Source organism: Propithecus coquereli, unplaced genomic scaffold, assembly GCF_000956105.1.
Source record: "Propithecus coquereli isolate 6110/MARCELLA unplaced genomic scaffold, Pcoq_1.0 Scaffold63, whole genome shotgun sequence".
Taxonomy (NCBI): Eukaryota; Metazoa; Chordata; class Mammalia; order Primates; family Indriidae; genus Propithecus; species Propithecus coquereli.
The window spans coordinates 4,503,429-4,518,414 of record NW_012152285.1 but is presented as its reverse complement, the minus strand read 5'-3'; the positions used below and the strand labels follow the sequence as shown (position 1 = coordinate 4,518,414).

The 14,986-nt window shown below is 39.4% G+C and overlaps 1 protein-coding gene across 1 annotated transcript in view; it reads right to left on the bottom strand.

Moving 5' to 3' along the window:
- Positions 1 to 14,986, bottom strand: part of STAMBPL1 (STAM binding protein-like 1) — a 44,050-nt gene that overhangs the window by 18,546 nt on the left and 10,518 nt on the right. Inside the window, exon 2 of the mRNA XM_012659705.1 lies at positions 2,623 to 2,706. Coding sequence (XP_012515159.1) covers positions 2,623 to 2,652 — 30 coding nt within the window. The 5' untranslated portion in view covers positions 2,653 to 2,706. The remainder of the gene's footprint in view (positions 1 to 2,622; positions 2,707 to 14,986) is intronic.

The following is a 14,986-nucleotide window of genomic DNA, read 5'->3' as shown; positions in this document are numbered from 1 at the left end:
TTGAGAAAGGCAAAAAGTCAGGAAATTTTTTCTATTAAGGGCTGGATAGGAAATATCTTAGACTTTGCCAGTCACATGGTCTCTGAGGCACCTTGAATCAGTTCTCTCAGCATGAAAGGCGGCATAAACAAAAAATGCAAACGAATGAGCCTGGCTGTGTTCCAAAAATTATTATTTATAAAGCCAAGCAGGGGATTTGGCCTTTAGAGTATAGTTTGCTGATCCTTACTTTAGACCAATATGTCTTAAAGTATGATGTTCTAGCATCATAAGCATCAACTAGGAGTTTCTTAAAAATGCAAACTCCTAATAGGCTCTAGCTCAATCTACAGACACAGTATCTCTGAAGGGAGACTGGAGAATCGACGCGAACTGGTGTTCCCAGAGGTAGTTATGCATGCTGTAGTTTGAGAAGCACGGCTCTAGACCACCCACTCTCCCATCACTGCATTCTCCAAGAATGGAGTTAGCCCAGAGCAAATTTAGCTTTCCCTGGCCTCCTCAATCAGTTTAAGGGTAGGTTGCAAGTCTGACTGCAGTGTGGGTGAAGCACTTGATTCCAGTCTGTGGAAAGCTGTGAAAGAAATCAAGTAGGCATACTTTTAGTCTGGCCATGGATTACTGAACCAGCCATTAGGGGCAGGCTGCAGTAAATTAGATATTTGGAGTTTTTCCAATGCCATCTGGTCTACTTTGGTGGTAATTTTATAGCCGATAGAACCACAGAGATCTGAAATGATTCTTGGTCCTAAAGGTTTAATACATAACGAGAGAACCATAAACTTGTTTCTCAAGGCTCCATTAAGTCAAAACCACATTGTGTCTCCTGCACCTTCTATTATGTGGCTTCCCCACATCAGAGACAGGAATTGGAGCTTGTGAGCTCCGAGCCTCAGGCTTGAGTATTCGCAGTCTTTTTCAACTGAGACATCTCAAATACTACAGCGATCCACTCACATTTACATAATCACACTCACCTGTAGAACTCAACAGCCCTAAATGAAAATACTGTTATTCGACCACAGGTAATTACTTCAATGACATCAGAAAATGACTGGAAAAAATCTATGCAAATTAGAGCATTTTCTAGGATTTACTATTATACAGTACACTGAATTATAATTATTTCTGTACAAGTGTTTCTAACCCCTTATGAACTTCTTGGAGTTTTGAAAGTCATAATTTTCCATTTATCTCTGTTCCCTGGGATGTAGTATATTCCCTGCAATATAGGTGATAATAAGTGTGTCAAGTAAAAGAGAGAAAAAAGTGAGGAAGAAAGAAAAAGGAGCAAAAAAAGACTCCAATTAGATTACCTTTTTTCCCTGACGATAGAAGTAAAAGTGATTTTTCCTTTACTGAATGATCCTATCCTTCTCAAATTTAAAATTGATTTCAGAGATAAGCTGGAAAACAACCTCAAGTCTTCATCAATCTATAATATTTCATTTGCATGTGAGTCTCGGATAAAAACACAAATTTTTCAGATGAAAAGCCTTAGTGTTTATTTTTACAGTGACATATATAACAAATTTTAATTACTCCTATATGTTGCTCTAGAAAAACACAGAAGACATGTCATACAGACGAGTCCTTCCTCTGTACAGGGGGAAATGGGGCAATCTGTATTAACCCACACTGGAATGACAACATGGGGTCAGAAAGTGAAAAAGCTTCTGCAATTGTCTACTTCTAAACATATTCTAAAAACAACTAAGCTCCTGTGAAGGACTTTTTTGAACAAGAGAAAACATTAGGTCACAACCTATTTCAGTACAAGAACCAGGCCCTCTCTTCCTTCATGTCCTGGTGCTAGGCTTTGTGTGTACAGGGTATCTAGTATCCTGCTAGGCTACCGCTACAGGGCTGCAGTGGGTGGGTTAGAGAAGATCGTCAGGTAGAGGGGAATGGTAATGACAGCTGTCAATTATAGAGCCACAGCGACAGTCTGGGAGTATCAAACATATTGTTTCCAATCGTCATAAGGCACAAAGTACAAAATCAGGGCCATGGAGATTACATAACATGCCTATATTCACACTCAGAGACTGATCTGGGACACAGAGTAAGCCCATGTGATCCTAAAGCCCGTTATTTTCTCTCCAGCAAAAGCATCTTTTAAGATGGAGCTAGAGAAAGTGCACATGGTGCTGGGCAGTGAGGGGAAAAGTGAGAACAAGAGTTTCAAGTGTGCAGATATTTACACAAGAATCCAAAGCTACATCCAGGTGTTAAATATATGTTTCCCTTAGTTATTATCCCACAAGGTGAGCCTCCAATTTTTATCTGCAAAGAAGCTGAGGCACCAATGAGGTTTAAGTACCTGCTAAGATGTTAATTCTGAAATTCTTCTTTCCGGTGTTTGCTGAAAGATTATACGCCTGGAATCTTGCCAGATAAATTAAAATTTCAGACTTTTCCGGGAAAAAAAAAGATCTATTTTTAAATCTTGTTCAGATGGCTTTATTAGTCACTTCCTCAAAAGAGACGACCACACTGATGAAAAACTATTAACACAAGGGCTAAACTTCTTAAAGTAATTGTGACTCATTTCACATTTGGTATGTTTCTGTTCTTCTTTCTGGGTTTTCCAACCATATGTGAAATATTGGTGTGACCTACCAGAGAATTCACAGTAAGTGGCTGATCCATGTTGTTCTGTCTACAAAGATGAAGATGTTCACTGTTTCTTCTCAATCACTTCATCTGTTTCAAAGACAAAAAGCAGAGCTACAGTTATTTTGTGAGAACCAAAGTCTCGAATCCCAAACCCCAGAGTTATTCCTGCCTCAGAAGAACATGAACAAATTGACATAACTTATATAATCTGAATGTTAATACAAAATGGCAAAACGGCATTTTGAAAATGCTGAAAATACAAAACGGCAGGTGGTTATGGTTTCTTGAAGCTGACCATCAAAAGTGGAAGTATGAAGGGAACTGATGTTTGACCAGCTCCCCGTAGGAATCTGCTGGGGGTTACCTTACTTAGAACTCTATGCAAGGTTATGAAGTATTATAGGGTCACCTTCTTCAAAGGAAAAAAGAAGATCATAGTGGTTAAAAGCATGAACTCTGGGGCCATAGACTCTTCAATCTGAAGCCAGTCTGGGTTTAAACTCAGCCTTAGAGCTGTGGTACACAGATTTTTAGGATGGCTCTGTGACTCCTACTCCCTTCTTATCCATAGATTTGCATAATCCTCTCCCCTTGAGTGTCGATGAGACCTGTAACTGGCTTCTAATCAATAGAAGATAGCAAAGGTGACAGAATATGACTCCCACGGTTATGTGACATCATGTGGCAAAGATGAAGAGATACTGTAAGGCCCCTAATTAGTTGATGTTAAGTTAATCAAAAGGGAGCTCATCCTGGGTGGGCCTGACCTAATCAGGTAAGACCTTGAAAAGGAATACTCTCTTGCTGGCCTTAAAGACTCAGCTGCCATGTGTTCCACAGATACAGGAAATTTACTCTGCCAATAACTACCTAAGCTTGGAGGAGGACTCTGAGCCTCTGACGAGACCCTAGCCCAGGTCAACACCTCAAATGCTGTCTTGTGAAACCGACAGCAGAGGACCTAGTTAAGCCGTGCCCAGATTCCTAAAGAAATAAACCAGAAAAAAAGACTTTAAAAGAGTTAAAGAGACAGAACAAAGGCTTATGGGGAACATGAGTGGGGAGAGAGGGGAACCACAGAGTACTAGTCAGTCACTGATTAGGGACTTGTAAAAGAGGAGAACTATTTCTTTTAAGGGTTACTCAGATCCATAAACAGAGAGCAGACAATTTTAAAAGTTGGAAACACTAGGACAGTGGTTCTTAAATTTTAGTGTACCCAAAATAATATAAATCATTTAAAATGCAGATTCTTAGGACTCACCCACAACGAGTCTGAATCTATCAGTTTTAGGCCCACCAACACGCATTGTCAGGATATGATTTCAACACATGAAGTTTCCAAACAACACTTTGAGGGTCACTGCATTTGAGAATGCATTAAGCAGGATTCTTAGTTGCAGGCAAATGTGCTGACTCTTGAATTCATAGAAAGATCATGGAAAAACCACAAATTTCTAGCAGGGCCAGAGAAATCAGGCTTGGAAGCTACACATTCAAGAACATCACCCCAAATCACAGAGCAGCATGGGTCTGGTAAAAACACCACTGCTGTCTCTGTCACTGATGACAGGGGAGCCTGCAACTTCTACCACCAACACCAGCAACTCCAGCAACTCCCTGCTGCCCTGGAAAGGATGTGCAGCTGCCATACACTTCTGCGTGTCCCTAGTTTCTATTTCAAAGCATGAGCCGGAGGTGTCTAACTGGCAGAGTCTAGGCCACGCGCCTGCAGTCTGGCTACAAAGATGGCTGAAAATGCAAATATCCAGGCTTTCTATTCCTGTAGGAGGCAGTGGGATGTGCCAAAGAGAAAAGATGGATTCAGGGTTGGGTGACCAAAAAAACAATGTTAAATGTGCACCAGAACAAACAAACTTCTATGTAGTGAGCTTCTGTATGTACGAAATGTTTAATTAAACATATCTTAAACACCAAAAGTTATTAAATTCCTACAGATAAAAACAATCACTATTAGTTCACACATATAAATTTATCAAGAATTCAGAAACAGAAACCAACTTCCCTCAAATCTAAGATGAAAGAAGTTCACAGATTGGTTGGTCAACTTATTTTCTGAACCATTAATTACTTGATGGCAGTGGTCCTGTCTTAATTTCTTTATTTTTAATCTCTAGTCTTGGTACTTACAGTTGCAATATAAATGATTACCAAAGTTAACTTAAACATGTATCTTCTCTAGATCAGTAGCTCTCAAAGTATGGTCCAGGTTCCCTAAGATCTTTTTAGGGGGTCTGTGAGGTCAGTATTATTTTCATAATATTACTAAAACATTACCTGCTTTTTTAACATCAATTTCTCCTGATTGCATAGTGGAGATTTCCAGAGGGTATAATGGTTAATGGAATGTTTACTTGCATACTCTTCTAAATGTCTGTTTTAATTTTTAATATAGTATATATAAATAGATATAACCCACATAAACAAAGCTTTTTAGTGTCCATAGTAATTTGTACAAGTGCAAAGACATTCCAAGACCAAAAAGTTTGGAAACCATTGCTCTAGATCAACTATGCAAACAAACAAAACAAAAACTCACTATGCTATTTAAATCTAATTAGAAATAAAGTGGGTCGTAAGAATCTAAAGTAGGAAAAATTAATGGCAAATATCACCTTCCATTTGTGCTACTAGGGTCTTACTAAAATAATCAGAAAATTTAAACTGAAAGTGCCATGACAGGTACTTTACCTCACAGAACCTGAGACCCACAAGTACAAATGCAGCAGACTGCTAAATGCCTAGTTATACCCATTATCTCTTTCTGGTGTCAACATAATTTTTAGCTGACACACGGCCATGCAGCTAAAACCCACATTTTCCAGCCTTTCTTGGAGTAAGGTGTGGCCATGTCACCAAGTTTTGGCCAAAGGGGTGTGGACAGAAGTGATCAATCAGAGTCTGGGTCTTGTACTTTGGAGGAAGGGTCATGGCCTTCTCCATCCATCCCTTCCCCTTCATCCAGCTGACAGGAAGGTGAGTCACCTTGGGTCACGACAATGAACCATGACAAAGCAGAAAAAGGAGCACCCTAGTTTGCTTAGAGACTATTATGAGAGAGACAAATGTCTATCTTGTTTAATATTTTGAGTCTTTGTTTAGGCAGTTGGACCTGTATCCTGAAAAAGGCAGCAAGTTTAACCTAGAAATCTGGGATGATTCAGTATAACCCAAGGGAGACTACTGCTGGTGCTGATAAGGAAAGGCATATCCTCTTTCCTCACCTCAGCACCTTGTATGTTCTGCAACCACACACTTACCCCAGGGACAGGAAGTAGCAGACACATACACCTTTCTCCTTTCCTCCCCTCAGTTCACCTAAATCCTGCCCAGTCTGTGAGATTCCACTTACCTAGCTAGATGTTTACGACTTGTTCAGAATCATACCACACAATCCCTCAAACTAGTAGATATTATAAGGTACAGCTCCAAGGCCAGCATTTAGTTGTCATAAATGTTTAATTTGGTTGTTGTAATAACCTTTAACTTTTGAATTAGTCATCAACATTTAAAAATTGGGAGATTTCACATAAAAATTAAGATTTCTGGATTCTATTTTTTTTTTTTTTAAGCTGGGCATGGCAGTATGCACCTGTAGTCCCAGCTACTCGGGAGGCTGAGGCAGGAAGATTGCTTGATCCCAGGAATTCAAGGCCAGCCCGGGCAACATAGTGAGACAAACCCCTGTCTCTGAACATAAAAATTAAAAGAAAAAAAAAAAGAAAGAAAAAATCAGAGGATCTAGCACTAGCACCACTGGGCCTCAGTTGCAGTATCTGGAGCATTTATTTATTCCAGCAGCGGATCAAGCAAATAGAATGTTTAGTCTCTGATGAGGAAATTGAAGCCATTTTCATTTATATAATATTTTCCACTCCAACAGGAGGAAAGGCAAGGCAAACAGCTTAAGTGCCATAATTATAAGCAAATGGTACTTCAGGGAAGGAAGTAATCCGTGTAACATCAATTACACAAGAGAGCTGGCATGACACTGGCAGGGCTGCCTTCTCTAATTCCTCACATTTCAGCAACTAACATGGGGAAGACAGGTTGAAGATGACTTCAGGTGCTAAAGATAAAATAAACATTGCAATTTGGAGGATCAGAAATATATTGAAGCAGGACACACAGAAAGTGCCAAAAGCAGATAGATAGAAAGTATTCAATGTCAAGCAAGAAGAAAATATAAACTCGCTTAGGGTGAGACAAGCCTGGGTGTGATCTTGGCTCTATCATCTACTTACTAACTGACTTACTATCATCTACTTACTTAACTTATTATCCTTACTGAGCCCCTAGGAGGCTCACTCTCCTCATTCACAGTGGGGCTTACCACAGCCCCACTCCACTGCTCTCAGAGTGGCTTACAGCTAATTGCAAACATTCATCAGGAATGCCCGATTGAATCTCAGCCTGCTCCCTAACCTCTGCCCCCAGCAGGGCCACATTCTTGTAGGCCGATAGTATCTGAACTGCCCTTGTGATCTATCTAACCTGTAGGATACCTCTTCAGAGTTCCCTTTGCTGTAGAGCTCCTACCTTCTTGCTTTTATCTCTAGCCCTTTTTCCTCACTGGAACCTCCAAAGATAATAATTTTTTTTTCTTTAAACTGACCTTTTATAGGGAACTGGAAGAGCTTTCTGTTCATCCTGATTCACAAAGGCATGGGGAACCGGCCTGTCAGAACCACACACATTGACAACGAGCACATGGAGGTGACCCTATCCCAGAGGCTCAGCTAACAGGTAGCTCCTGGGATCAACTGAGCAGTGGACTGTGCCCAGAGAGGATGTGGCAAAAATGTGGCCCCATCCATGAGTGGCTTGGGAGGGAGCCAGATCCCTCACTAAACTGACATTTCACAGCTCTGAGCTTATAAACGTTTACTCTCCCCACACCCAAGAGCAGCATCCTCTCGGTTTTTGGGTCCCTTCAATGTCTCCAAGTTTCAACTCCCCTGAGGAAGTGTGGAAGAAACTCAGGATTCTGCCTTTTAAAACCTGCAGCAAATAATGCCAAGAATGAACAGAGGAAAATATCTGACCTAGTATGGTGCTTATTTTGTGAGTTTTTTCAGCTTTAATTTCTTTAACTTTTCTTTTTTCCCTCCCTCCCTCCCTCCCTTTTTTCCTTCCTTATTTCTTTAATATACTTCTTGTGTGTGTGTGGCTAAGCTCAAAATCCTGACCCACTTTCACACACAAAGCAGTATCTTCCAGAACACAGAAAGGAGACTACCGGGCAGTGAACAGTTTCCTTAGAGACTAAGCACACAGCAAAGAGGAAGAGCCGGCAAGACCATCACTCAAACATGTCATTTTCTCCTGGCTCTTCTTTCAACCAGCGTGCCCTAGTGACCTGGATAAGCAGTACAGCCTGCTGGCAGGTGAGAGAGGCCAGGACACGCTCAGGCCGCCTTCACGAGTCTCATTTCTAATTGGCCAAGCCAACAGCCTTTCTTTTCCTCACTGGGTTAGAGTTCATGTTTTCCAGGAAGAACATAGCTCAACTGACTCAGCTGGAGATACATAAAGGAAATTCCTGTAACCCAGGCTGTAGGCTGCAGTGATTTAATCTTATTTAGATAAAGAGAGGTAAAGGGTCATTCCCACACGCCAAATGACAGAGGCACAAAGAAGGATCTCCCGAGTCATACTCTTACGGATTGGGACATGCTTCAGGAAAAAGATAATCTAAGGGCTTTAGATTCTAGGCCCACTTTTGATGCCCCTTTTGAAAGATGTTAAAAAATTCATATATTATAAGCAAAGATTACATTGATTTTTTTCACACTCATCTGTAATATCTGCACATCAGAAATATGCTGTGACCCAGATAATACCTTATCTGTACTAAAATATTGGTAAGATAAAAATGAAATGTGATCAGACTATTAGAAATAGCTTTTATTGCATTTTTTTCCCTATACTTATCATATCAGTCACAACATTATCAGTCACAAGAGTGATTTAGAGTAGATCAATCAGCAAGAATGTAGTTGCTATGGGAAAGATGATTAAAGAAACCACTCCTGATGCATGTTTTAAATTACTCTGAGGCAGGTCTAGGCTTCCCTGGGAGTAATCAAGTCATGCATTGGGCCATAAAATATTTTGCAAAGAGTAATACCAAATTTTTATTCTGACAGGAGGATCAGGTGGTTGGGTGCCCCCAGCACCAGGAACTCAGGCTGGGGGCCTTACACACCTTTAGCAGAATCCAGTTTCCATCTCTAGTTGGGAATGCTCCAGCATCTTCTTTAATCTCTTTGTGCACCTTATCTTCATCTATTAAGTGGGGACAATAAGCACTTTTCAGAAGAGCTCAAATAAAGCTTAAACGAGGCAATACATAAAAGATTCATTATAGTTCCCAGTTTGCAGCAGGAAACTCAAAGAAAATCATTCCTTTCTCACAGGAAATGGTTAGAGCAGTGAAGTTAATGACCTCTCCTAAAAGTTGACTTCTATTGTAGATATCAGAGGGTTGATATGTAACTTTCCCCTATTACTTCTTCTTGACAGCAGGGCACAAGATCACTAGAGAAATTCACTTTCCCTGTCTCCCTCGTAGTCAGGACGTGGTTAGTTGGCAAGTGACCAAATCTTGAACAATGGGACCTGAGGGGAAACCCGTTGGGAGGATTCTGTGAGAGATTTTCATCTCTAATAGAAAGAGACATCCTAGAGAAGTTGTGCCTTCTCATCAGCTGGACATGTGACTTCACATAAGTCTTGAAATGCAGCAGCCGTCTTGAAACCCAGGAGGTCTAGCCTCCCCACAGCTGATGTCTGGAGGACAGCAGAGCCTGGAGGGCGGAAGCGGGGGGCCGACGGCAGGGACAAGCTGGGCTCCTTGCTCATGCGGCTGAGCTGCTCATCTTACCCTGCAACCATTCTCCTCTGAATTGTTATTATGTAAGATAAAAAAATGCCATGCCATTATGTAAGACACTCTTAGGATTCTGTAATAAGCTGCCTAATCGATACAGTTCCTCTGACAATATAAGGAGATCTTTAGTTATGTGAATGCCATGACAAAAGAAGTGATTCCAGATAGTTAAAATAGTAAATAATAGTAATAAAATTTTGTGAGATTCTAATATTCTTGAAGGAAATAGTTCTAAGATATATTACTTATTCCTTAACTTAAAATATAAACATTAACCCTTTCTTGATAATTCACAGTCTTGTTTCAATATACCTGCCAATAACAGCACTGCCCTCTGTTTCTAATTTGCTCCTTTTAATCTGCCATGGGTTTAGGGAAATCAATTAAAAAGTAACTTCTTTACTAAACTTCTTGACTTCAATCTTTCCTCTCTTCTAATCTATTTTATATCACTGATAAAATTATTGAAGTTGATATGTAAAATTAAAGTGTAGACTGGGCATGGATCTGAAGGGATCACCTGTGAATGAACCACACTCTGATTACAGTGAATGTGCTACCTGATCGCTAATTTTGCTGCTTAAAAAGCCTTTTTATTCTTCTCCACTGTCTTCTAAGTAAGAGTAGGCCAGGTTCTGGGCAGGTGAAGTACTATTGTAGTACTATATGTCACCTTTAATGTAGCAAAAATAGCAAAAGAACTGTACACTAGAACTGTCTAATACTAATAATAGGTACCATTAATAGAATGCTTTCCTTCCCTAATTAATTGAATGCATTAATACACATGATCTCATCCCCCACAATATCCTTTTCAAAAAAGAGGCAGTTGAGCCTTGAGATTAGTCATGCAATCTCTAGGGTTAGAACACTGGGTTCAAATTCTGGCTCCACTAACCACTAACTGCAGAATCACAGCTTCCCAAAATGCAAACGAAGCTGATAATAGTAACTAACGAATAGGGGAGACGAAAAGGTAGAGTGAGATAATGCCTGTAAAACATATATAGCACAACACATGGTGCCAGTAAGCACTTGGCAAATGATCACTGCCATTATCTCCATTTTACAGATGAGAAAACTAAATCCTGGAAGAGGTAAGTATCAATAACTTGAGCACATGATAGAACAGGGACTCAAAACTAGATGCATAAGAGTCATACTCCTACTCACCCAGCAACTCTGGAAATTAGCCTTTAATAGTTATCAGTGAAATCCAAGGGAAGGTCAAATCCTGGAGCCTTGGACAAGAATGACAGCATTTACTGCAGAAATGAAGATTTCAGTTCAGCATTACATAATTTCCTCCCTGCCAAAGAAATAAAAGGGCATTCATTCCCTTCACTTTTTTCTTAAGCAGAATAATTTGGTGTCTGTGGACTTGTACATGTAGCTAAGAAATTCAAATGCATAATTATTCTACAAAGATATAGTTCAATTCAAAACATTTGCTGGTTTTTAATATAAATTCTAAATTTTGTGGTATTCAAAAGGCATTTCATTATGCTTATAAATGCACTAATTTAAAATTTTTGTTTTTTAAAAATGTGATGTAAATATAATACATATTCAATTAATATGTATTATAAAACATTTGGTAAATTAATTTAAGGTGTTGAGGAGAAATTCATATTTGTACACAGATACTTCTTCACCATAAATCCATAAGGGTTAATTTTGCTCTCCTGCTGTTAAAATACTAAAAATCCCTAGAAAGAAAGCATTCCAAAGATAAGGCACCAATAAGCCACGAAACTTTAATGTACACTTTAATATACTTCCATTTTTACTGCAATTTACTTTTAAGAAAATACTATCCAAAAGGTAATTTAATGAAGTATAATAATACACAAATAAATTTTAAAAATAACATCATTTTCATGCCTACCAGTTGCCCAGAGATGGAGTCAGTCGTTGGGCATTATTAGTCAATTTTATTTAATTTTCATACATTTCCTTATGACAGTACTTCAACAAAATGAGTTGAGTGAGTCCAGCACTACCATTAAAAAGCAAAAGACAGCTCTCCTGAAATACTCAGCCACTACTTCTCTGATGTTCTCCAACCACAAGAATCTTAACAGTTTGACATGACCTGACCTACCTGCATCATGTTTGCTTTTGCATCAGACCATCTCTTCAATGCAGTGGACAAAAGCAAAAAAGACAGTGTCCTTCCATAACTTTCTCTGGCAATCCATTTTAAAACTCTTGAAGATCCCCTTTTACTGGCAAAGTTGTTAGCAAGTGGCCATCTGCTGTTCCTGTTTGCTCTCTTCTCATCCCCTTCTGTCTCCCTTCCCTGTCGCTGACATCCCCCTAACTCTGAAGTACTGTTCCCTCTGGGCGTGGCTCCTGGATCACCTGACCACAACTACATAGTGGAGGAGGCAGGCGCTGGCCACAGAAAAACAGATTTCTAGGCCCCACTGAGTCAGAATTTCTGGGAAGTGTGCCCCAGAGATCTCTCTCTCTCTCTCTCTTTTTTTTTAATCAAGCATCCCGGGATATTTTTATACACATTAAAACTTGAGAGTCACTGCATCAAGCAAAACTGCTGTAAGACAGTTACAAATAACCCCCAAATGCCTGGCCTCGGGCAGGTGAACATTCTCTACTTCAGAACCAACACCTGCCTTGGCCTCTACCAAGTAGAGGTGTTTCCTTTTTCATCCCAAATATTCCTTTTCTGTCTTTTCTCTTGACATAGCTTTACTCTACAGGACGCATGGCTTCCGCTTTAGCACTGTACCTCCAATGTCCTCCATCCATTTCCACCAGGTGTCCAACTGTGATTTTTCATTCAATCTGTTCCAAGGCTAAGTACGTCTTTCCCACAAATACTGCTAGCTCCAGATAAATTCATGTATTCAACATTATTTATTAAGACCCTACTTTGTGCTAGGAGCTGGTGATAGAATGGTGAGCAAGGAGACAGACACGTCTGATCTTACGGACCTTCCATTCTGCTAGGGGACAGGGCTGGGGCAGAGATGTGTAAAGATATTAATTCTACACAATTACAAAATAAAAACTGTGGTAACTGCTATGAAGACAAAGTACAGGAAACAAGGAGAGTTTTGCGTCTTTTGGCAAAAATACCTCAGAAGTGATGGTGTGTCCACAATGCATCCGGAGACACAGGCCATCAATTTGATTATTGGCGAAATTAACTTTGATCATTTGTTTTAGCTATGTCTGTCAGGATTCCCCCCTGTAAAGATACTATTTCCCCTTTGTAATTAAAAAGGATCTTGGAGGAAGTTATTTTGAAACTATGCAAAACTGTTGCCCACTAATCTTAACAACAAAAGATATTTTTGACTGAAACAATTACTAATGTGTTTGAAAATGGTGATTTTTCTATTTCCATTCCTTCTACATTTATTAGTTTAGGTAAAATTCTTGGTTGAAAGTTGTTTTATTTTTATATAAAAAATTTAAAATTTAGCCCATTAAGTGGATCCATCTTTTTTATGGTACCTGAGTCTCTCAACATTCTTTAAAAGGTCTTCGAACTCAACTGATCATAAAAATTTTTTAAATATATCCACCAATCTTTTCTTCTGGTATTTTTATGGTTAGGTATGTTGGGATTGATATGTTTGATCCATGTGGAATTTATTTTTATGTAAGGAGACAAGGACCCAGTCTTTTCTGATCAGTAGGCAAAATGGCCTTCATTCCGTGTACCTCAATTATTATTGGAAATTGACCTGAGTCCCCGAAAATATATTTAACTTCTTATTTAATTTTCAACTCTGCTCAACAAGGTGATCGACCCAAACTGGCACTTAAGTACATATTTTTGAAATTCAAATAGTATGGCAGTGATGGATAAAGTCACAGAGAGAGCAGGAGCCGGCAGCCCAGAGAGGAAGCAAATTTTCAAGTGTGGAATGAGGTTGCCCAGGTCCGAACTAAAGAGCAATAAAAGGAACGAAGAAGGATAAAGAGTTATTGGGGAAGATTCTGAGGAAAAAATCACAGAACTCAGAAGTGGGTATAATGAGATACAGGAGCATCAATAAGCAAAGACATTGTAAATGTTGGCATCTAAGAGGAATGGAGATGGTGATACTTCTGACTTCGTTGTCAGAAGGTGAAGGATCATCTCTTGCATCTCAATGAATGGTACCAACATCCAATCAACTACAAAAAACCTGGCAAACCCTGGAAACAGCCAACCTGCATCTGCCCGCTTCCCCAACCCCACATCCAACTTACCACCTATGTGTGCAGATTCAGATTCACCCTCCAAGACATCTCTCCAATCTGCATCTTCTCACCATCTTTCCAGGAGGCACCCTAATTTATGCCACCTTTTTTCTGTCTGCAGTGCTAGAATAGCCTTCTAATTGTTAGATTGGTTTCTATCTTGCTTCTTTTTAATTAATTCTATACAACAGTGTAGTAACCTTTTAAAAATCTGATTCAGATACTGTCATACCTTTGCATAAAACCCTTGAATGGCTTTCCACTGCTATTAATATCATATATCCTTAATAAGCACCACAAAGCTTAGTCTGACCCAGCTGCCTCCTCATCAGCCTTCTTACACCCTCTCCTCCACTGGCTTCTTCTAATGGCTTAGAGGTGCTATGGAAAGTCATAGTGCACTGGCTGCTTCTAATTGCTGAGATGCACTATGCAAAGCCAATTGCAAAGGCGCTCCACCCTCAGTTCACACTTCTTCTTTCTATCTATCTTTCTAGTGTTAGCTTAAGCATCTCCTCTTTAGGCAAGATATTTTTGACCACCACCAGACCAGGTCACTCCCTTGATTACATATACTCATGAAGAAACAAACATCAGATGAACCTAAATCAAGGGATTTTCTACCAAACAACCAGCTGGTACTCTTAAAAGTGTCAAGATAACTAAAGTCAGGTACTCTTAAAAGTGTCAAGATAACTGAAGTCAGAAAGACTGAGGAACCATTCCAGATTAAAAGAGACTAAGGAGACAGAACAACTAAATGCAACATGTGATCCTGGACTGGATCCTCACCCAGAAGAAGGACTTTGGTGAAATGTGAATAAGATCTGTAGATTAGACAATAGTACTGTATCAATGTTAATTTACTGATTTTGATAACTACTGTGGTTATGTAAGGTGTTAATGTTTGGGGAATCTGGGAAAAGGACAATCTTTTGGAAGCCTGAACTTATTTTAAAACAAAATGTTCTTTTAAATGCTCAAATAGTACCTTTAAAAATCTTTTCAGCAAGTAAAAGAACAACAAAGGAAAAAAATGTTTGCATCACCGACAGCTATAATATCTACTACCTCTAAACTATAGGAAACATTTCCAGAATAGTGAGAAAGAGATGAAGACTTGAATAAAAATGGGCAAATGATTATGATCACCTCCCAGTGATTACTACTGAGATTTTGGAGTAGAGAATTTGAGGGGCATTTACAAATTGGGGAATTCACCCAATTTGTACAAGT